Consider the following 24,974-nt stretch of genomic DNA (forward strand, 5'->3'; position numbering starts at 1 on the left):
TTCTGTAACTCCTAACTATGTAATCAGTAAGTGGCTGGGAGGCAGCGCGAGCACAAAAAGCTAGAACGGGGATTAGGGGGCCCTGGTCTAGGGATAGGTTTGGGTCCCATTGGTGGTACCCACATCTATCTTACATTCATGACAAATCCTGTGGATATGTCATAAATGTCCTTCATGGGAAAACCCCTTTATTGGACATAAAACTTGATTATGTATTTGAAAAATATTTTTCTAAATGATTTGTGTGGCCTGGTGTGTTGTTGAGTTGTGCTTGTCCATCTTGGACATTTATGTCATATTTAAAAAATGCCATAAATGTCTAAGTGGGATAAACACTTTGGGGCCTGCATACATGCAACACAAAAACACCAAAACATCATACATACAGAACTTGTAATCAGACATTAGACGTAGCGCTCACATAGAAACTAACGCATTTAGTATATGTAAACAGTAAGGATAAAAAACACAAATGTTGTTTAACAAAATTTTACTTAACAACAAAATTTACCATTTTTAAACAATTTCCAAAAGAAAATCTAGCCTATAGAAGGGTTCCAAGGTAGCGTAAACTCTGCGGAGTTTCCGCAACAGAATTCTCGACAAAAGTTCCACAGCATTTACAGTAGCAGCAAAGTGGGTGAGAGTTTTAAAATCTCATGCCTACGCTGCAGAAAAAAACGCAACGAAAACTATAATAAATTGACCTGCGGTGCGGAATGTAGGGATGCAATTCCAGCAACAAATAGCCAAAAGTTGCAACTTTTGCGGCACAGCGATTCCGCCGGAAAAAAATCGCAACTCAAGAAAGTTTATACTTACTCAGAACTCCGTGTCTTCCTCCAGTCTGGCCTCCTGAGATGACGTTTCATCCCATGTGACCGCTGCAGCCAATCACAGGCTGCAGCGGTCACATGGGCTGCAGCGTCATCCAGGGAAGCAGGACCGTACTCAAAGGAGGGACGCATCACCATGACAACAGCCAGGGTAAGCATAAACGTTTTCCGCCCAAAAAATTGCCCCACCATGTGGTGCGGTTTTTCGGACGGAGGGTGCTGCGGTTTCCTGGTCGGATACGCTGCGTAGTTTTGCGCAGCGTATCTGACCCGAGGGAACCCGGCCTTATCCTAACATGGCTGACATTGTAAACTAGGGGTCATGCATGAAGTGTTGTGACACAAACATGGAGTAAATAGGTCAGGAAACGTATACTCCATTTCTACAAGACACTTGCTTCATTCGGATGTACTACCAACATGGAAGGTTTGGAAGAAATGTAGAAATATAACTGAAAAGACAATTGAGCAAGAGAATTAGTAAATGGTCAGATAACACCAGCATTTCCTCACACAGCAGAGGGTGAAGACATTAGCGACATTTCCTCTTTTACTAATTTGCCCTCGAAGTACAGAGCAGTGACAGCGCGGCTGCGGTAATACACCTGGCCCGTCCTCCCTCTGTTCCCGCCCTAATAAGCCCTCCTCCTCTTCTCGGCCCCGTCTCCTCTTCCCCTTGTACAGGACCAGGCCGCATTTTGCCGTCCTTCTACCCGGAAAGATGATAAGAAGCCAGTTCGTGGTGTTGTTATGGGTGCTGCTGGTCAGCGTGTCCGGGGAGCTGGGGGAGGAGGAGGACGACGACCCTCACAGCAAGCACCTCTACTCGGCCGAGATGTTCAGCCATGCTGTCTCTGAGGCGCCGCACTTCATTATGTTCTTCGCTCCGTGGTAATGCTGCCTGCCCATTATAATGTATGTGCCAGCTGCTGGCATGGCCTCACGATAGTCACAAGTAGGGTTATTGCAGCTGCAGCAGTGGAGGCCGAGACCTGGGCGCATAGTCTTTGTTCCCAGGATGCCCTCATTTTCTCCGGAAAACTCTGGCAGTCTGTATAGCAATGTACACACTGGCAAGCCTGACTGATTACTTTCTGCTTATCTGTTGGTATTTCTTATCTGTCGGTAAACAGGAGGCATTGATTGTGCCCCCTCTGACAAGCCCTGCCAGCTGCTGCCTTTCCACACGCTTATTAACCCTCTCAGTAGTGATTAATGACAAGTAAAATGCCTGTTGTCTGTCTTCAGTGTAAACATGACTGGATATAACATTGCAGTATTATGGCTGCGGCCTTCCTGGATGGGACACTGGTGTTTCCAGGGTCTGGACATGGTTAGTGGGTGTGCGGATCTGCTGACGTGGCTTTGGATTCCTGGCATTAGGTTACGTGTGCTGAGGTTGTACTTGTAGTGAGCAGTGCACGTGTCTTGCATGTAGTTACTGCTGGACCTGGCTGGTCTGTACGGGGTTTAGTTACCTGCGCAGCGGTTGTTCTCGTTATGTTCTGTTTCCTTTTTGTTTTTACAGAGAAACTTAGATAAGCTTTTTATGTCTCAAATGTGAATATAAGCGAAGTGTTCGTGCATGTAAAAGAGCAGTAATTCCCATTAGATGTGCGCGGAGTCCTGTCTCTACATGTGATTACTGTACATATCATACTATAAAGTGATGACAGATGGCGGATATTTACTACATAATTCCAGCATGAGACTTTTCTCCGATGCCCATTCAATTAATGCAATTTGAGATCTTGAAAACCACGAGGAACTGATGTACAAAGTGCAACTGAAAATTGCACAACTTTTCGTTATGGAATGGACCGGCTTTATTTGCTGTAGCTGGATTAACCCTTTAAAGCTGAGTTCACACGGGGCGGATACGCTGTGTAAAAGCATGCAGCGTATCCGTCCTTTGCACCGCAGGGGTAAAACTGCACCAAACTGGTGGTTTTTCGTCCAGAATGTCTGCTATGGAAAACTGCAGCACTTTGATGTTTCATCCCAGGAGACCGCCTCAGCCAATTACAGGCTGCAGCGGCGGTCACATGGGATGAAGCGTCCTCCCAGGAGGCCGGCCCTCTGACGTAATTCAGGCTGGCCTCTTGGGATGACGTTTCATCACACGTGACCGCCGCTACAGCCTGTGATTGGCTGCAGCGGTCACATGGGATGAAACCTCATCCCAGGAGGCTAGCCTGGAGGAAGAAACCGACTCCTGGGTAAGTATAAGTGTTTTTTTTCTGAGTTACGGTTTTTGGGTGAATAGAAAAAACCCAGCAATTTTGCTTTTTTTTTTTTTTTTTTTGCGTCCTTAATTTAGAAATAACATAACACGATTGTGACGATACCAAATTAATATAATTTTTTTTCATGTTACTACTTTTACACAGTAAAAACATAGTGTCTTTGTTTCAAAATTACTTGGTTTTGTGTCTGGTGCAGCTGTATGAGGGCTTTGTATTTTCAGAAGTTTTTGACTCAGTGTGTGAACATACCCTTATTTGTATCATTTTGGAGTACATGTGACTATCACTTTTTAGCACCTTTTTTCTAAGGCAGGATGAACAGAAAACCGCAATTCTGGCATTGGTTTTTTATTTTATTTTTTAAGTTTTTGCCGTGCGGGTTAAAAAAACAAATCTTTATAGTTGGGGTCGTTACAGATGTGGCGTGTAACTTTTTTAACTTTTTGTTTTGTTTTTCATAATAAAGCATTTTGTAAGGGGGGAAAAAGTGGGGTTTTTATTTATTTATTAACTTTATTTACATATTTTTTTAACTTTCTTGGTATTTTTTTGTGTATTTTATTTCATCCCACTAGGGGATTTTACTGTGCTATTATTTGATCACTTTTCATAAACTGCAATATTTCTGTATTGCAGTGTATTTTTGCCTGTCCGTATAAAACTGACAGGCGTCTGTTAGACCATGCCTCTTGCATGGCCTAGCACACATCCACTACATGCAGACCTGGGGACCTTTGTTAGGTGCCCGGCTGCCATAGAAGCCACCAGCACCCTGCGATCACATTGTGGGGTGAGAGCGGGAGCCCCCTCCCTCCAAAAACCACATAGATGCGGCCACGTATTACAGCCATTGCCCTGTTCCTGATCACACGCGCACAGCATGATGTGATGCTGCCAGCACTAAAGACAGAGAACGTGGATGTGTTTTGCAGTGCGCCCGTTCTATCTTCAGGGCCGTCAATCCTGCTCATTAATGTACAGCGCCGGTCGCATCGCATCATGCTACTGACTAAATTCATGTATTGCAGTACGAAAATACATGAATTATTGATATTGAACCGTTTCAGGGTGCATGACATCTAAATAGTATCAATATTTTGATTCGTCATGCAACCATAGGAGGAGGGTGATTGAGGAGGGAAGGGGGGGGGGGGGATTAATGGCACAGGGAAAGAACCACAGCTGTCCTGGACTGGCGATCTTACCCTCAGCTCAACCTCCTGTGAGGACTCTGACCCAGGTGCTGCCACAGCAGAGACTTGTCTCCCTCCTTCTCCACTGTGTCTATGGAGAATTAGCCCTCTGTGCTTGATGGCCCTTCTAAGTTCTGGGTGTTGCCAGTGCGGGACCCCCAGTGGCTCCTAACAACGCCACAAACGCCCACACAAAGCCTTATTGGCTCAATGTGCCAGGGCCTGACTGACGTGGCTAGCAGCTGCCCGGAAGTGCAGCACAGTACGAAAAGTTTAAACGCGTCGTACATAAGTTCCTCCTGTTCCTCCTGTTTAAGAATACGCATGAGACTTATGTCAAAGCGTTCAGGAGCTTGTAGAGGCGCTATTGCGACCTCTGCTTACACTGATCCTGTCTGAAGCTGACCATATGCAGTGAGCTGTATCATCCCCCTGTTATAGGGGTCATTGACACCTTATGCGGTCTCTGATCATCCACTTGTTGAGAGCTTTTGTTAAGACTTTAGATGTAGACGTTTCCTTTTAATATACGATAATATGATGAAGCCTAACCATAGAACTGCCTTTATTCATACAATCTATAATTTCAGGTGTGGCCACTGCCAGCGTCTCCAGCCAGCTTGGAACGAACTGGGAGATAAATACAACAATATGGTAAAGACTCCGGTTTACGTTGCTAAGGTGGATTGTACAGTGGATAACAAAATCTGTTCAGAAAATGGTGTTCGTGGCTACCCAACGTAAGGGTTTTTTTTTAGTTTTTTTTCTTCTCTTTATGTTCAACAATCTTGAGCGCAATATTCCATAGCCTAATTGAGGTTTTGAAGCTCAGGCCTAAGGCCCCATGCACACGACCGTGAAATCGCCCGTAATTACAGTCCATAATTATGGACCCATTCATTTCTATGGCCGACGGACACCTTCCTGTATATTTACAGGAATGTCCATGCTGTAGAAACTTTCCGGGAAAAAAATAGGATGCGTTCCCTATTTTTTTTATTTTATGGACCGTGCTCCCATACTTTACAGTGGGAGCATGGCCCGTAAATGCGGACGGTTGAAGCTGGCCGTCCCCGTTATTACAGGCACAGTTGTGTGCTTGGGGCCTAACTGGTTGCAGTGTATTAGGCATTCCTATAATCTTCTTACTTTTTTATTTTACAGTTTAAAAAAAAAATAAAATATATAAGTTTTTAGCACATCATCTTAACAGTTGCTTCATTTACAAAGTGGAGTCACGGTGGACTCTGCTGCCTTAGATGGTTTGTATAAAAAATGCATGGTTCCGGAGTAGAGTTCAAGGTAACTGCTCAACTCCATGCCCTATACAGCACTAACGGTGGTAAAATGTAAAGTGATACGCGCTTGGGTCTCTTTTACATGGTAGCATTTTGGTCAATATTTTGCATCGGTATTTGAAAGCTAAAACCTGGAGGGGGTGCAATTCTTTCCATTATACCTTTTTTGTGAAGGTTCCACTCCGGGTTTAGCTTCCAAATACAATACTAACTAAATGCTGCCGTGCGAAAGTGGCCTAAGAGATATGGGCCACCAACAATCAAATGTCTATGGGACTGGCAGATCATCTGAAACCGATTAAAATAAAAAAACTCTGCCTAACTTTTTAGAAAGAGCAGCAGCGTCTGAGGTGTCTGGCGGTTACTTATTTGCCAACCCAGAGGATTATTAGGAGGGGGAATCTTGACAATAACTGTTGGCCAAACTGTTCCGTCGCGGGCGCATAGTTTTTTACCTTATTGCTAGCTTGTAAAATTCTCCTATCCTGTGTTTACTATGTAGTAACAGTGCCGTGATTTGTAATGCTTCCTCTCATTGTTCTCCCCAGTCTAAAGCTGTTTAAACCAGGCCAAGAAGCTGTGAAGTACCAGGGCGCAAGAGATATCCAGACTCTGGAGAACTGGTTGCTCCAGACTCTAAATGAGAAGCAAGAAGAAGTGAGTGTTCAGGAAGGATGTGCTTCCTGATGAGTAGAAGGTGTTTAATACGCCCTGTTTTCACATCTATTCTGTGTTTTGGATATGTTCAAGGGTGCCTGTCGGGTGTCCTTTGTTATATTATGTATAGTATATGCCAGGCAGTGGCTACCCAGGATTGAGTGTAGCTGACGGGACTCGGTTAGGAAATCTTGGTGCCTGTAGTGTAACCGGCTGTTGACTTGGATATGTAAATTTGTTTTAAAGCGCATTATCTGCGAAACCCAGATCATAACATCGGCATGTATGGCTGTTAGGGCGGATTTACACGAGTGTGTGCATTTTGCGCATGCAAAAAACGCGGCGTTTTGCGTGCGCAAAAGGCACTTAACCGCTCCGTGTGTCATGACCATATGATGCGTGGCTACGTAATTTTTGCGCAGCCGCCATCATTGACACTCCGTTTGGATGTTTGTAAACAGAAAAGCACGTGGTGCTTTTCGGTTTTCATTCATACTTTTGACTGCTGTTGCGCGAATCACGTGCGTCCCATGGAAGTGCTTCCGTGTGGTGCGCGTGATTTTCACGTACCCATTGACTTCAATGGGTGCGTGATGCGCGAGAAACGCACAAATATAGGACATGTCGTGAGTTTTACGCAGCGGACACTCACTGCGTGAAAATCACGGACTGTCTGCACGGCCCTATAGACTAACATAGGTGCCTGCGAGGCGCATGAAAATCACTCGCGTTGCACGGACGTATTACACGGTCGTGTAAATAAGCCCTTAGTAGAACTGACTAGCTTTCTTTAGTGATGTTTACCTTTTAAAAAAAAAAAATAATAATTTTAAAAAAATTCTAATTAAATCCAATAGTTTTAAAAAAGTGATAAATTGGCAACGGAACTTTGGAAATTTTTTACTATGTAAATAAAACACGCCCTAAATAAATGCTATATAATTTATTTTTATTTTTAAGGTACCAGAAGTTGAACAAGAAGTACCCAAAGCACCAGAGGCTAAGCAGGGTCTGTATGAGCTTGCCTCATCAAACTTCAAGGATCATGTAGCTCAAGGTACATTATAATTCCCGTGTATGCTTTTCAATTCAGTTTCGAGAAAGTGTAAAAACAAAAATCTGCTGCTATTCAACCAGGTATTCTATAGTTGAACTCATTTTTGACCATACATTAGAATATCATTGTAATATGGAATTCACAATAAAAGGGGAACTTTGTTTCTAGAGAAGTCACTGGTGTAGTGTATATTTAGCTTATTATATTGTGTATAAGGCCTAAGGCCCCATTCACCTGACCGTATTTTCATCCATCCGTAAATACGGAGCTCTAGTGATCCGTGACTTATCTGCATATACAGAACAGTATCTACAAATACGGTCTGTAGCGCACCCATAATGCAAAAAGAAAACCACGAATTATGTGCAAATGCTGCAAACCTGGCGTCACCTAGCAATGCTTTCGTAATTACGGACGGCTACGGGTGTATATCCGTAGCCGTCCGTAATTACGGAAGAACCCATAGACTTCTATGGGGAGTCTGTGCCGTAATTACGGACAAGAATAGAACCTGTTCTATATCTTACTAATCATTTCTGCGGAACAATCACCCATCCGTAAAAATAAATCTATGATATGTCTTATTTTTTTAACATGTGGGCATGTGTTTTCTTTTGGAAATGTACTAGCCTCAAAATGTTAATGTTGTCTCTTGTAGGAAACCATTTCATCAAATTCTTTGCCCCTTGGTGTGGACACTGCAAATCCTTAGCCCCTGTCTGGGAACAGCTTGCGTCATCTTATCAGCAATCTAACACTGTCCAGATTTCTAAGGTATGTACAGAACATCATAAGAGTAATAGAAGAACAATTTTCTTTTAAATTAGCACATGGCTAAAACTTGAAAATGGGCCTGGTCAGGAAGTGGTTAAAAAATTTTTTTTTAAATATCTATTACATGGCATCCAGGTCATAAAACATCCCTTAAAGAGGCTCTGTCACCACATTATAAGTGATCTATTTTCACCAAGTTGAGCGATTTTAGCTTTATGCTAATTACTTTCTTAATGTACAACTGGGCGTCTTTTTACTTTTTACCAACAGGGCGTTGTAAAGAGGAGTGTATGAGTGTATGACGCTGACCAATCGGCGTCATACACTTCTCTCCATTCATGTAATCAGCGCATAGTGAACAACGCAGGGTCACTATGTGCTGTCACTTACTCACTCATTAACGTTACTGAAGTATCTTGACAGTGAGACTTTCCTTCCAGCCAGGACGCGATGTCTATTTACAATCTCGACACTTCGGCAACGTTTGTGTGGTACTTGCAGCACAGCAAGTGTAATCTCGCTGTAAGCTGTCATTTACGGCGTGATCTCGCGAGATTACACTTGCTGAGCTGCAAGTCCCACACAAACGTTGCCGAAGTGTCGGGGTTGTGAATAGACATCACGTCCTGGCTGGACGCAATGTCTATTCACTGATTGGTCAGCGTCATACACTCCTCTGTACGACGCCCACTTGGTCAAAAGTAAAAACCCGCCCAGTTGTCCATTTAAGAAAGTAATTCGCATAAAGCTAAAATCGCTCATAACTTGGTGAGAATTTTAGTTTTTCTAAATAAAAAACATGGCTGTCGCCTACATTACAGCGCCGATCACCTTATGTAGGAGATAGGACACTAATAATGTGGTGACAGTCTCTTTTAAGTACCAAACAGATTTTTCACGTTAAGAGCTGCATAAATCCTACTCCCTCTTCCCCCAACGTTCACTTTACAATAACTTTATTGTGCAGGACTTGTATTGAATAACCATTATATTTACATTTTATATATAATTTATAGCCATTCTCCTGCTGCTGGGCTTGCCAGTACACCACCTGTGCCCATATCACTGAATGTATGTGACACACCCTCTTCAAGAGCTACCTCAGTTTCTAGAGGTCCCTGCCAGATGTTCTTTAACTCCTTCCCGCCGCAGTCATTTTTCAGATTTTCGTTTTTTCCTCCTCACTTTCCAAAAGCCATAACTTTATTTTTTTTATTTTTCCGTCGATATAGTCCTATGAGGGCTTGATTTTTGCGGGACAAGTTGTATTTTTTTCGTAGCAACATTTATTGCGCTATATAATGTACTAGGAAACGGGGAAAAAAATATTTGTGCTGCAGAAAATGAAAAAAACGATTCCTCCATTGTTTTTTGCGCTTAGTTTTTACGGAATTCACTGTGCAATTAAAGCATGTTAACTTTATTCTGTGGGTCAATACGATTTATGTATATAGTGTGTGTGTGTGTGTGTGTGTGTGTGTGTTTTTTCTATATTTTACTACTTTTACAAGTAAAAACCTGTAAAAAAGAAATTATTTTGAGTTGCCAAATTCTGAGAGCCATAACTTTTTTTTATTTTTCCGTTGATTAAGCGGTGTGAGGGCTTATTTTTTGCGGGATAAGCTGTAGTTTTTAATGATACCAGTTTGGGGTACATGCAATGTTTTTGATCTCACTTTTTATTAAATATTTTTTTTACGCCGTGCGGGTTAAATAATGATATATTGTAATAGTTCAGACTTTTACGGATGTGGCGATATCATTTTACTATGCTCTAGGGGGGGGGGGGATAGGAAAAGGGTTTTTTTTTTTTTACTTTTTTTAAATATAATTTTTTTTAAAATAAAAAAAACACACTTTTTTTTTTTTTTTTTTTTTTCATTTTACAAATTTGTACTTTTTTTTTTTTTTTACATTTTTTTTATTAGTCCCCATAGGGGACTTTAACTAGCAATCGTTAGATCGCTTGCACTATATACTGCAATACTAATGTATTAGTGTATCGTGATTCTCACAGGCTTCTATTAAGCCCTGCCGGAGGCAGCGCTTAATAGGAGCACAAAGATTGCGGACCTGGGGGCCTTCATTAGGCCCCCAGGCAGCCATCGCCACCCTGCGATTGCATTGCGGGGGAGCAATAAGCTGTTAGATGGGGTCGCCCCCCTCTTTCTAACAACTTAAATGCTGCGGTCGCTATTGGCCACGGCATTTAACAAGTTAAACAAGCGGGATCATGCTCGAGCGCGATCTCGCTCGTTATTCTGAAGTGTCGGCTGTAACATACAGCCGACACCCGCATCATATGGAGCGGGTTCACTCTGTGAGCCCGTTCCATACTTCCCCCTACCCGACTATGACGTATGGATACGTCAATGTGTGGAAGGGGTTAAAATACGCAAATCTAATTCTTATATTTCTTTCTACTTTTTCAGAATGTATTTTGGTGGTTTTTTGAACTTCAAACCCCTCCCTCCGTTCTGAAAAGTAATTTAAAAAAATAAATAAATCTGCATCTTGCATTTCTATCTTTAAAACTACTTGTCCTGACCTTTTTAAAGTAACTTATACAAATTGTTATACAGCTCTAATCTTTGTGTAAATAAACGTTTTTTTTAATTTTATTTTCCCCTCTTTAGGTTGATTGTACTCAGTATAATGATCTATGCTCTGACCATCAAGTCCGTGGCTATCCGACTTTGCTGTGGTTTAGAAATGGTGAAAAAGTAAGTGACCTATACACAATTTTTTTTTATATATTTTAATTTTTTTTGGAAGAGGTAAAAAACATATGGGAGAAAATCCCCAAAGCCAGCCTTTCTGTGATTTTGCAAAAATGCCACGAAGGGTAGGTTCACACAGTTTTTTGCAGGCAGATTTTTCTCTGCCTGCACGCCGTTTTTGCCCGCAGGCAAAAAACTCCACGAAATACGCTTTCTTTGTCAATAGGAGGTCCGAGACGTAAACGCTCGAAGACGGTTTTTCCACTCGCTGGAAAAAAACTCATCCACCTCACATTGAAATCAATGGGAGGCATTTTCTGTTTCCGCGTCCAAAAAAACGTGTCGCAAATCTCCGTGTGGACATTCCCTTACCCAAAAATGCAAGATTAAAATTGGCACCAAAAAAAACCCTCAAACTTAAAATTTCACGTGGACTTCAAGCTAACGTCTGACTGCAGCATTTTTTGACGCAAAAAAAATAACCGCCTAAGAAACTGCTGCGTGTGAAGCCACCCTAATGTGGAAAATACGCAGGAAACCGCAGAAAAATTAGAGGGTGTGTTTTTCCGGTGCGGTTTTTACATTTTGTTGCATATTTCTACAGAACTGGGGAGATGAAGTTGCGAGAAATTGAAATGCTGCTGTTCCGAAAGTACGCACCACGGGTTAATTTATGTGTGGGAAAACACTGCAGCGTGTGCATGAGATTCCCTGGAATGTCATTGCCTATGCTGGTACTGTATTACGCTGTGGCTTTACCGCACGCAAATATGCATGGCAAAACCGCACGTAACACACATCGTGTGCATTGACCTTTAGGGTATGTTCACATGCTTAAGAAAATACGGCTGAAAATATGGAGCTGTTTTCAAGGGAAAACAGCTCCTGATTTTGAGCCGTTTTTTAAGCAACTAGCGTTTTTTTTGTGGCATTTTTTGAGCTGTTTTTCTATTGTCCATGAAAAACTGCTCCAAAAAACGGCTCAAGAAGTGACATGCGCTTTTTTTCCACGGAGCGTCTTTTTACGCACAGTTATCTGAAAATGAGGCGTAAAATAACGCCCCGCTTCGGATTTTTCTGATGTTTACAGCCCAAAAAAACGGCTGAAAATATCCCGTGTGAACATACCCTAGGGTATGTTCTCACACGCAGGAATCTAAAGAAAAATGCTGGTAAATCGGTCTCAAAAATCTGTACCAAATAGTGAGTTTTTCCTTCTCATATTGCTTTGCAAACACTGCGTTTTTTTTCGGCACCGGTTTTACCTGCGGATTTAGTGTTAAACGTTGGTAATGGCAATCTATATTTGCACCTGCGTAAACGCTGTAAAAACTGCAGCACATCGTGGGCATGAGATTTTCGGAATCTTTCACTTTGCTGCTACTGTAAATGCTGCAGAATTCCATTGCTGATATTCCGCAGCGTTTATGCTACGTGGGAACCCGGCCTTAAGGGTATGTGCACACGCTAGCTTCCTTTTATGTCTGAAATGACAGACTGTTTTCAGGAGAAAACAGCTGCGTCGTTTCAGACGTAAATACTCCTCCTCGCATTTTGCGAGGCGTCTTTGACGCCCGTAATCTTGAGCTGCTCTTCATTGACTTCAATGAAGAACGGCTCAAATTACGTTGCAAAGAAGTGTCCTGCACTTCTTTGCCGAGGCAGTCAATTTACGCGTCGTCGTTTGACAGCTGTCAAACGACGACGCGTAAATGACAGGTTGTCGGCACAGTACGTCGGCAAACCCATTCAAATGATTGGGCAGATGTTTGCCGACGTATTGTAGGTCGTGTGAACCCAGCCTAAGGGTATGTGCACACACACTAATTACGTCCGTAATTGACGGACGTATTTCGGCCATAAGTCCCGGACCGAACACAGTGCAGGGAGCCGGGCTCCTAGCATCATACTTCTGTACGATGCTAGGAGTCCCTGCCTCGCTGCAGTACAACTGTCCCTTACTGAAAACATGATTACAGTACGGGACAGTTGTCCTGCAGCGAGGTAGGGACTCCTAGCATCGTACATAAGTATGATGATAGGAGCCCGGCTCCCTGCACTGAGTTCGGTCCGGTACTTGCGGCCGAAATACGTCCGTCAATTACGGACGTAATTAGTGTGTGTGCACATACCCTAAGGGAAAATACTGCCTCAAATTGTCTTGATATGTTGGATTATTTCAGGATGTCTCTTACCTTTTAGGGTACGAACAAAAACATCAACATTGCGGGTTTGCCGCAACAGATTAATTGCGGAAAATCTGCAGCGTTTTACAGTAGCAGCAGCGTGGGTGAGATCTCAACAATTCTCGTCACCACACTGCGGAAAAATGCTGCAAAAAAACCCTGCAGCATGTCAATTGATGCGGCGGAATGGCAGCTCTTCTGTTGCGGGTTTTCCCATTGAATTCAATAGGGTGCTTAAACCTGCAACAAAGGGGTGTGTGTTGCGATATTTGCAGCAGAATCACTGCGATTCCACCGCAAAATCGCAAGTAAGAATATAAAAAAAAAAATAGTTCTACTTACCCGGAGTTCCATGCTTCTCCAGTCCGGCCTGCAACTTCATCCAGGGAGGCCGGAGCGGATGTCCAAGAAGGGAGGCGGAAAGTATGTGCGATAATTTACGTAGCAGAATTTCCCTGCAGTGTTCAGGGCGGATATGCTGCGCGGCTTGACACAGTGTGTCCACCCTGAACACGCCGTGCGTGTTCATACCCTTAAGGGTATGTTCCCGCAGGTCCAATACACTACATAAAAGTACGCAGAGTATCTAACCTAGAACTCACAGAGAATCCGTATGGAATTGCTACTGTGGAAAACAGCTGGAAAAAAAAAAAACGTTACTCACCTATCTGGTGTTGCCATAGCAAAGCATCCCCTGTTCTCCGTTCAGCCCGGCCTCATGTGATGACGCTGCAGCCTGTTATTCTGCAGCAGTCACATGGGATGAAATGTCATTCCAGGAGGCCGGCTTGCACAAAGAACAGTCGGGAAAAAAGTAGCAGTCACTAAGACAACGCCAGTATAGACTTTTTTTATTTAAATTTGCAAAAACTTTTTACATAAAAAAATAATTAGCCATTCTTGCGGCAGAATTGCAGTGGTTCCGCTGCGCAAATCACAGCATTTTCTGTTTGTCGCAGGTTTTACCTCACCATTGATTTGAATGAAGAAAACCTGCAACTAAAGTGCCACTATTCCGCAGCATTTCAAAAACGCGGGTCAATTTTTATAAATGTTTTGGTAGCAGATTTACTTATTTTTTCCGCAGCGCATGGATGTTAAATCTCATCCGCTTTGCTGCTACTGTAAATGCTGCGCATGTTCCGCACCGAATTCTGTTGCGGAAATTCTGCAGCTTTTGCACTACGTGAAGGCCTGAGGCTGGGATCACACACGTATTTCTTAGCAAAACACAGGAGTAGACACAACAGAAAAATAGGCATCTGTCTTTTCTTCATACCTTTTCATCCTTTTGGGTCCATCTCTGACTTCGGCTAAAAAAAACTGAGCCAAAAACTGCCACCGAAACATGTGATCCTGGCCTAAGGCTACATGCACACATTGTGTAATTTTGGTGCAGAAAATCTGCATCAAAACAGCAGGTAAAATAGAGTGCGATTTTTAGATGCAGTTTTTACGTTTTGATGCGGAAAGAAGTGCAGATTTGTTTTGAGGATTTTGGTGGCTTTTTTTTGTTATTGTCCGATACAACTAACAAGCGGAAACGCAAGATAAATTGACATGCTGTGGATTTTAAAATTTGCACTGCAGGTCAATTTTCATGCGGAAAAATTCTGCAAAAGGAGATGAGATTTCTTGAAATCTCACTTACTTTGCTGGTACTGTATTACGCTGCAGATTTGCCACAGAAAAATATGCACGGCAAATACGCACCTAATACACATCGTGTGCGTTTGGCTTAATGTGCCCACACAAGCAGTAGATTTGTTATTTCCTCAGTGTTTCTGCAGCACAACTTTGTTGCGGGCTTCTCTGCTTCTACATAGAAAAGGGAAAAACCAGAATGGAATGAGCATGCTTTGGTTTTCATGTGGTAAATCTTCATCCACTTGACTGCAACAGTCTACCGCTGATTATTTACCGCCTACAAATCCAGGTGGCAAATTCACTACGTGTATAGAGGGACTAATACTTACAAAGACTGTGTACTTTACTGTTATAGGTGGACCAATACAAGGGAAAAAGGGACTTGGATTCCATGAAAGAATTTGCCGAAAGTCAACTGAAGACCGCAGATGACAAGGAAGGTGACATTCCAGCACAAGCTGAAGAGGCAGCAGAGTTAGAGGTGTGTGTGTGTGTATATCCCTAACTTTCCTTGCAGCAAACAAGGTGTCCGTTGTAATCCTAAGGCTAGGTTCCCACTGAGCGTTAAAGCTGCAGAATTTCTGCAAATGAATTCTGTGCAGAAATTCCGCAGCTTTTAGGCTGTGTTCCAAAGGGACGGATACACTGCGTAGAAATCACGCAGCTTGTCCGACCTGGAACCCGCAGGACGTTCCGTCCGTAAAATCGATTTTTCGGATGGAAATTCCACTGCGGAGGAAAGCCGTTCATACTTACCCCCTCTCTCCTCTGACGTCCACTCTAGTCTCCCTGGATGACGTTTCAGGCCATGTGACGCTCCAGCCTGTGATTGGCTGCAGCGGTCATATGGGACGCAACGTCATCCCAGGAGGACGGACTGCATGAAGGAGGGCATTCTGGGTAAGTATGTTTATTTTTAATATCGGCACCAGGCGACAGAGGCTACATCGACTTACCTGCAAACGCCGATGCTGCTGCAGAATCAACTGTAGCCTCTGGTGCCGATGTGTCCTCGCTCGTCCGACACGATGCAGGACCTGGGGCAGGAAGTGAGTGACGTCACAGCGTGATCTCTCGAACACGCTGTGTCTGCACTGCCAGAAGCTGGGTGGTAACGAAGAGAAGTGGATGATGCTGATTCGTCAGCATCATACACTCCCATTCACAACGCCCAGCTAGTAAAAGAAGTAAAAACGCCCAGATGTACACACACAATACACGCCCAATTGTACATAACTTTAAACACGCCCAGTTGTACTTAAGAGGCTCATTTGCATAAATATAAAAATGGTCATAACTTGGCCAAAAATGCTCGTTTTTGAAAAAAAAAACTTTACTGTAATCTACATTGCAGCGCCGATCTGCTACAATACGAGATAGGGGTTTGAAAATCTGGTGACAGAGCCTCTTTAACTGTCTTTTTTTTTTCTTTTTCCCTGATTCAATGGGGAAGCAAAACCCGCAACAGAAAGCCATGTGTTGCGACTTTTTTTGTAGGGGAATCGCAGCGATTCCGCAACAAGTCGAAACTCGGGAAAAGAAGAAAAATCACCCTTACCCATAACGCTCTCATTCTTCCTGCAGTCCGGCCTCCTCGGATGACGCTTCATCCCATGTGGTCTATAACATCATCTTGGGAGGCCAGACTACGTGCAGAAAAGAGGGCGGAGGTAATTACGGTCTGTTTTTTTTTTTTTGTTCTTGTTTTTTACCCCAGCGCTGCATTCTGCAGGCTACATTCACACGAGCGTATCAAATTCACGCGCGTGAAAATTGTGTGTGAATCTGGTCCGTGTGTGTAGCGTTATGCATCAGCGTGCTTTGCGAGTGGCGTGCGTTATTCATGCACTCGCAAAGCGTGTGCGGTGCGTGGTTTTCACATACACATTGACTTCAATGGGCGTGTAGTTGTGTGAAAACGCACCGTTATAGCACAAGCAGTGAGTTTCACGCAGCGGACTCTCGGTGCATGAAAACTCACGCATGTGTGAACAGCCTCATTGAAATCAATGGGTCCGTGTGCTGCGCGTGATTTCCATGCGCAGCACACGGCCGTTTGTGGGAATGGGCCCTTAGGCTGAAAACTGATTAAACTGAACTACAGTCATTTGTGTATTTATTAAAACTGACCAGATTTCTTCTCCGTCGTTCAATGTACACTGCTTAATGCACTGTTGCAGATTTCCCATGTGTAATGGAGGGAATACTTGATGCAGCTCATTAAGACATGGAGCAAAGTGTCAATCCATCTGGGTGCTAATGAAAAACATTTTTGTCTCTTCTAGTCCAAAGTTCTGTTTCTTACTGAAAGTAACTTTGACCAGACGGTTGCCACAGGTGTTAGCTTCATTAAGTTCTATGCACCATGGTGAGTATTGGCTACATCGGATTGCTGGAGTTCCTCCAGTTTGTATACTGTATACTATTAACATGTGCAGTATAGTAACCTATTCACCCTTTTTCATTTATTTTTTCCCCTTTTTAATATGTAAGGTGTGGACACTGTAAACATCTTGCCCCTATATGGGAGGATCTTTCCAAAAAGGACTTTCCTGGTTTGAGCGAGGTGAAAATTGCCAAAGTTGATTGCACTGCAGAGCGATCCCTGTGTAACAGATTTTCAGTAAGTGCAGTCCAACACCGATCTAGAATGTGAATTGCATTTAACACTTTGGTGTGATGTGACAGATTTCACACTTTTTACACACTAATAAAACCTGAATTGTAGACTTAAAAAAAAATTAAATACATTATCTCCATACCCATACATTTTCTAAAAGCAGACACCTTACACCGTGTAAAAATGCCACCCATAACTTTACGCTTATAGCGCTTCCATGCAATGTTGCATTAACTAAATACCACAATTGGAACTGCTGGATCTTCATATGCACCGCGTGGGTTATCTTTTTGCACTGTGCTTACAAAAAAAAATACAAATTGAGCCCACAAGTGACCCAACGCTAACCATGCATATAACTATTTACAATTTCTTTATTTCAACATTATAAAGTGCTAGTTTTATTTGGGTCATATTTACTAAGACTTTAAAAAACCCGTTGGGCATCTCAGAATTGTTAAGTACTACATCTTCTTCTATTTAATCCTTCTATGGCTAATGTTCACACAAAGTATTTTGACGAGTCTTTTGACGCGGAAACCGCGTCGCAAAACTCTGCAAAAACGGCCCGAAAATGCCTCCCATTGATTTCAATGGGAGGCGTCTTTTTCCCGCGAGCAGTAAAACTGCCTCGTGGGAAAAAGAAGTGACATGCCCTATTTTCGGGCGTTTCCGCCTCTGACCTCCCATTGATTTCAATGGGAGGCAGAGAAAGCGTATTTCGCGGTGTTTTATGCCCGCGGCGCTCAATGGCCGTGGGTGAAAAACGCCGCGAAAAACTCCGCAAAAATCGGCGTGCAGGAAGAGGAAAATCTGCCTCAAACTTCCAAACTGAATTTTGAGGCAGATATTCCTCCTGCAAAATACTCTGTGTGAACAAAGCCTAAAGGTAATTAAGTACTTATTGTACTTACATATGTTTTGTGTATTATTATTATTATTATTATTATTTGTAATCTATACACACTACTCGGTTTGCATCAATAGCTCTATTCCGTTGTATCCTTTTCCCTTATGGAAGGGTATCGGGAATATTTTCTCAGATTTAACTAATAAAAGGCTCTACGCATCGATTGCCATCCTTTACGGATTCATCAGGGGACGGATACATATCTTAATAGGCGCAAGGCTGTTCTGCCTATGTTATATTATAGTTTGTGTTTTGTATGCACAGTCAGCTGCTGCTTTGGTGCTATGGAAAACTGCAGAAGCATTAAAGTTGCATAAATTGTGCCACTCAATACTTTTCTATGGAAGATTCAGTCGCAAAACTAAAGCACTAGTTTAGTTCTAGCGAACGGAAGTTCTACCCCCTTTATATACCTGAAATTGACATTTAATCACTGTATAATGAACAATTGTGAAACTTTCTTATATGCTGTTGTGCTTCACTATTAAGATCTGCCAGTGGATAAAAACACTCGTGTTTACATACAGAGGTCAGAAACCTTAGACTAATGTCACTTTTACACTCCGGATTATGGACGCTACTCCTGGACCTCCCATAGTTGATTAGAACCATGATAGGCTTCTATGGTTCTCACACTCCTGTTCTGATGAACCATTGGATGTCCAGGGGATGCGTCTGTAATATGGGCATGTGAAAGTGTCTGTCTTTAAAGGGGTTTTCCCACGAGGGACATTTATGACACATCCACAGGATATGTCATAAATGTCCGATGCGGCTTCCACCTCTGGGACCTGCGCCGATCTCTAGAACGGGGCACCTAAACCCTGTTCTACCTCTTTTTTGTGTGTCTGCTGATTTCCGACCATGAACGTGAAAACAGCGTAGCTCGCTGTGCTACGCTGTTTTCGTAAGCCCCGTAGAACTGAGTGGTAGTTACGGAAATAGCATAGCTCACGTGCTGCGCTGTTTCCGTAACTGCCATTCACTACTACGGGAGTTACGGAAACTGCTTAGCTCAGCGAGCTACGCTGTTCTCGGAACCTCCGACCATAAAGTCAGTAAGTGGCGGGGAGTCCGTGGTAGCAGACAAAGCTAGAACGGGGCTTAGGGGGCCCCGTTCTAGAGATAGAGGTGGGACCTGCGTCATCTGACATTTATGACGTATCCTGTGGATACGTCATAAATGTCCTCGTCTAAGGCCCTTTTACACCGGCAGATATGTGCCAGTAAACAATCCATGATGTAGCACGCTCGTTAAGCTATAAAAAAGGTTGTAGACAAAGCTGCAAACTGTATGGGGACTACAACACATTGAGTTTACACGGGGATATGTGCTGCTGACAATGATTTTTAGGACCACATGAAAGATGCGGCTACTCGAGAATGACCGTTCCCTGCCCTTGATCGTGTAAAAGGTCTTTGGGAGAGAGGATTACAATTGTATCCAGTTTAGGCAATCCTCTGAGTGGAGTACGTTAGCAGCCCATCTAAAAGTTTACCTACACTTATGCAATGCAGTAAACTATGTCAACCATGTGGCCTGGCTATTTAGCTCACATAGGATTGCCTAGGCTTCCTTCACACACTTTGTGTTGCATTCTTTGGTAAAATGGTGCAAGCGGTTTTTTTTTTTTTTTTTTTGTGCAAATAATGTGCAAAACACATTGACTCATCCCTTTTTTTTTTATTTAATTTAATTTTTTTTGACTAAGTAAAAAAACCTTTGAGGTCTGAGAGAAAAACGATACAAACGCCTGAAAAAAAAAAAAACCCAAACCAACCCTCTCTGCGAGTATTTATTTATGTATTTTTTTTTTTTTTACCTCCATTGAGTCAAATCCAAGACTACTATAAAAACACAATGTTTGTAGTGCAGTCTATATTTCTGAATTTACTTCCAGCTAGCATCTGTCCGCAGTGTGTTTTTTACCGCGAGCTCTGCGTATAAAGCCATTAATAGACATGCACAGTTTTGATGCATTTTGTGGCTGTTTTTATTTTTTTTTTATTTTTTTTCAGCCAAAGCCATAAGTGGATCCAAAAGGAAGGAAAGGTATAAAGAAAAGACCTGACGTGTCTCCTTTCTTCTGTGTCCACTCCTGTGCTTGGCTCAAAAAAGGAGCCAAAAACGGCGTGTGTAATCCTGAACTTAAAAGTGTTTACAGCCCCATGAAATCTTTTATTTTATATCCTGGTCAGTGGTTTGGAAAATGAGTAATACTTGAGGTGCAGATGCATCCCTGGTCCCCCACTGATTTGTTTACCCCATGACGAGTCGTCTTGCCACGTGGCCCACTGCGGTCAATCACTGGCTTTACCGATGTGTTGACCCCACTGATGTGACCAGGTAAACTGTAACCCGCGGGGGACCAGAAAAGTGTTGGCACGGGAGCAGCAGGGTATTGGTAAGGTGAGTATTACTCCTTTTTGTTTTATATCATTGTCGTCTATTTGTAATAAAACTTTCATGGCTTTAGAAAACCCCCTTTTTAATACTGAGGTAAGCAGGAGAGGTATTGAGCCTCTGAATGTAAACAAGAATGCGCTCAGTGAATGAAAACAGATGTAGAAATATTGATCATGGTGAGGAATTAAAACAAATGGCAAACTTTTAATTGCTTATGGTCCTTTTGCATTGCCTGATGTTGGCCATGAAAACGAGCGCTTTCACAAGGCGGTATGATTGTAGTCACAATTCTTCTTCCCATACATTACCAATTCTTTGTTCTCATATATTTCCATCATGTTGGCAGCACGTCCCCCTGTTTTTAACACTGAGATGTACTGCCGACTAGCGACCATTTTATTGGCTGCATAAACAAGCCAGTGAACGAACAAACACTCATTCATCGGCTGATCGTTTCCCTCTTTATGCTATGTTCACACGGAGTATTTTGGGGGAGGAATATCTGCCTCAAAATTCCGTTTGGAACTTTGAGGCAGATTTTCCTCTCCCTGCACGCCGATTTTCGCGCCGTTTTTCGCCCGCGGCCATTGAGCGCCGCGGGCATAAAACAGCGCGAAATACGCTTTCTCTGCCTCCCATTGAAGTCAATGGGAGGTCAGAGGCGGAAGCGCCCGAAGATAGGGCATGTCGCTTCTTTTTCCCGCGAGGCAGTTTTACTGCTCGCGGGAAAAAGACGCCGACGCCTCCCATTGAAATCAATGGGAGGCGTTCTCGGGCCGTTTTTGCCGAGTTTTGCGACGCGGTTTCCGCGTCAAAAAACTCGGCAAAATACCCCGTGTGAACATAGCCTTACAGTATTACTGTTTAAAAGGATTTTCCTTCTTAAATATTTAGGCTGCATTCACACATTGTGTCTTTGGTTAAAAAAAACACAAAAACCTGCATGAAAATCTTTCAGCAAAGCCAGAAGTTTTTTTTAAATGAATTAGAAATATTAAGGAAAATCTTGTACTTCTCAGGGTATGTTCACACACTCTATTTATGGACGTAATTCGGGCGTTTTACGGCTGCAAACCGCCGGCAAACATCTGCCCATTGAATTCAATGGGTCTTACGTTGTTCTGTGCACACAGGCTTTTTTTACGCGCTGCTGTCAAAAGACGGCGCGTAAAAAGAGGCCGCGTTAAAGAAATGCATGTCACTTCTTGAGACGTAATTGGAGCCGTTTTACATTGAGTCCATTGGAAAAACCGCTCCAATTACGTCTGTAATTGACGCCGCGAAAAACGCGAGTACGAGCAATTACGTCTGAAATTCAGGAGCGGTTTTCGCCTGGAAACGGCTCTGTCATTTCGGGCGTATTGGACGCTGCCGTGTGAACATACCTCCTGGATCCACAAGTTTTTTTTTTTCCTTTTAATATTTCCAATTCCTTTCAAACACTTCAGGCTTTGGTTAGAAAAAAAAAAAATTTGCAACAAAAACCTGAAGTGTGAATTCAGCCAATAGACATTTTTGGTATAACCCATGGATATATTGATAGATGGGTTTCACACCTGGTTTGGCTGTTTTCCATAACTCATAGACTTATTACAGAGGGGGCCTGCACAGCGCTCTCAGTTCACGTCTATGCCTGAATGTGGTGGCCTGGTGGGGAACTCTCCCCTATTAGACATTCATTCCCGATCATGTAGATTTGCTGTAAATGCCAAAGATAGGGAAAATCCCTTTACGTTTAAAGTCTGCATTGCAGTGCTTTTTGGGCTGTGTATTCGATTTTGGCTTGAGATTGTTGCATGTGTATGCCAGGACAAGGGGGGGGGGGCATTCTATTGCGAGACTGCAATGATACTTACAAAGCGGGCAAGACAGAAAAAAAAATGGCCACCTGGTGATGAAGGAAAAACAAATGGAAATATATTCAGTCACACTTTATGTGCATCCTGCTTGATAAAAAAATAGTTTTTTGAATAGAAACCACATACCCATCCTAAGCTTCGTTTTGAAGATTTAATTATTGCACGAGTTAAGCAGCAAATATCAAAGTCGCATTAACTTTCCAGTAGTGATGTTGGGCAGGATGAGAGATGGATATATGTGAGTTTTGATCTGGGGAGCTTCTCCGACCACAATACGGCTTTATCCATGTTAACTGCGGCGTTCACTCAGTCATTTCTAGGTGCTTTGTATGTTGTCCACTTTGCCTCCCTTAATTGTACTTTTAATTTTTCTTTGGCAGGTACGTGGGTATCCATCTTTATTACTCTTCCGTGCAGGGGACAAAATTGGGGAACATGAAGGAGCCAGAGATCTGGATACATTACAGAACTTTGTCCTGCGCCACTCCAGAGATGAACTATAAATCTGTCCTAAACCCTATGGGTTTGTGCTAGCTGTATGGGCCAAATGGTTACTGAATTATTTCCGTGCAGTACTATAAGGCTAGGACTCCATGGTGGCATAAAATCGCCTACAACTCCATCATGTGTGAATTTTCTGTGACCCTTGACACCGTGTAGCCCTATCCTTGTATTGACCGTTTCTCTTCTTGGTGTTCTGTGCAACAAGTTTTATCCTGGGAAATAAAGGAGGGCCTGTTTTATAGTTTGTAGAAGTTTCTGCAGAACTTCTGAAAGACCAAGACCTCTCGGGATGTAAGTTATACCACTTAGGACGATACTGCTCGAAGAGAATAGGTTTAATTGTTGGTTTATAAACCTGTTTGTGCACATCCTTTTTAAGATTATGAAAATATTTCTTCCTATTGTTAAATCAGATGTGAAGTGCCTTACTTCCTAGGCGGGTGAGGGATGATGACTTGTATTTTTCTTTTGTCCCCTTTTTTATGTAACAAATGCAGTATGGTTTTGATTATAAAAAAAAAAAGTTTGTTACAAACTCTTCTTTAGGGTGGGTGGTTTAATTTAAATGTTTTTTCCATTTTGTGCACTTTTAAGCATGACCGTTTTTAACTTGGATAGGCCCAGCTGCAACTATGACCAACAAGATTCACATTCACTGTGGTGACAGTCCATGCAAGAGGTGACAATCTGCTAGTGCGGAGTAGCATTTAATTTTCTTTTTAAAGTGGATCTTTCAGCTGAATATTCTGGCCTTTGTACATCTGTGTGAACATATATTGCCTTTCAGAAGTATTCACTGCCCTCAGTGTTTTTCCTGTTTTTGTTGCATTACAACCTGGAATTTCAAATGATGTTTAAGCATTATTTTACGGTTATCGACCTGACAATATAGTCCAAATTGTAAACGTGGAATGAGAGAATAAAATACCTTGTTTAGTTAACTTTTCAATTTAAAAAAAATATGTGAGCACATATGTATTTACCCCCTTTGCTATGGACCCCCTAAATAAGGTCCGGTCACTTCAGAAGTCACATAATTAGTTGAATCCGCTCCCTGTGTCACATGTCGGGCCTTTAAGAATAGGTGTATTTAGGCCAGGATCACACACCGTTTTGATGTAGTCTTTAGTGCAGTCTTTGGCTCAAAAAACTGAGTGGACACAGAAGAAAGGAGATGTATCAGACTTTTCTTCATACTTTTCCTTCATTTTGGATCCACTTCTGGCTTTGGCTCCAAGAAACTGCATCAAAACTCTTTGTGTGATTCTGGCCATATTCTGAAGCCTTAACCCTGCTACGCACGTGACCCAAAGACCAAGGAGCTCTCCAAACAGGTCAGAGACCAAGTTGTGAAGTATAGATCAGGTTGAGTTATTAAAGGAAAAAAAAAGATAACTCAGACTTTGAACATCCAGCACTATTAAATGCATTATAACCAAATAAAAAAAATGCCTCTGGTCAGATTTGTAGCTATGACTTAAACACAGAATTGGACACCGAAGACAGGAGATGCTTCAGTTTTTTTTTTTTGTTTATACCTTTCCTGTGTGTGGCAGACAAACAGGTTTTCCTCAAGAACAGAGATCTGAGATTTGGGCAGAGGTTCACTTTCCAGCAGGACAATGACCTTAAACATAACACTAAGGCTACGCTGGAGTGGTTTAACCCCTTCATGCTGCCAATCTGTAGATTCACGTCCTAGCCCCATATGCCCCGTGCAGCCAGGAATGAATCTACGGTCCTCTTCTGCCGGCATAGCGCTGAGGAGATTGCTCTGGCGGTGTGAGTGTCTCCGGCTCCCCAGCAACCTGTTTACTGATAGCTGAATCAATTGGTTCGACTTCTGAGCATGTGATCACCATGATTATCAAATCATGGCGATCTCTCGAATCATGGCGATCTCTCAGAGGATTGTTTGTAAACAAACTTCACGCTTGTCCTCTTCTCTCACCCTCCTTAACCCATTCCCGCTTCAGCCACTTTTGACCTTCCTGACAGCTTTATTTCTCAAATCTGACATGTCTTTGTGGTAATAACTTTGGAATGCTTTTACCCATCCA

The 24,974-nt window shown here is 42.7% G+C and overlaps 1 protein-coding gene across 2 annotated transcripts; it reads left to right on the forward strand.

Annotated features, from left to right (window-relative positions):
- The first annotated feature begins 967 nt into the window (after positions 1–967).
- TXNDC5 (thioredoxin domain containing 5) lies at positions 968–23,855 on the forward strand. 2 transcript variants are annotated; one of them, XM_075826657.1, is made up of 10 exons: positions 968–987; positions 4,866–5,015; positions 6,122–6,230; positions 7,191–7,287; positions 7,946–8,061; positions 10,698–10,784; positions 14,970–15,095; positions 16,900–16,982; positions 17,108–17,237; positions 22,791–23,855. In XM_075826657.1, exons 2-10 carry the CDS (start codon positions 4,927–4,929, stop codon positions 22,911–22,913), a joined length of 960 nt encoding a protein of 319 aa, XP_075682772.1. In that variant the 5' UTR covers positions 968–987; positions 4,866–4,926; the 3' UTR covers positions 22,914–23,855. The 2 variants fall into 2 exon arrangements, with proteins under 2 accessions (XP_075682772.1, XP_075682771.1); XM_075826656.1 differs by lacking the exon at positions 968–987 and adding an exon at positions 1,457–1,727.
- Positions 23,856–24,974: the final 1,119 nt, after the last annotated feature.

The sequence above is a fragment of the Rhinoderma darwinii genome, chromosome 5 (assembly GCF_050947455.1).
Source record: "Rhinoderma darwinii isolate aRhiDar2 chromosome 5, aRhiDar2.hap1, whole genome shotgun sequence".
Classification (NCBI taxonomy): Eukaryota; Metazoa; Chordata; class Amphibia; order Anura; family Rhinodermatidae; genus Rhinoderma; species Rhinoderma darwinii.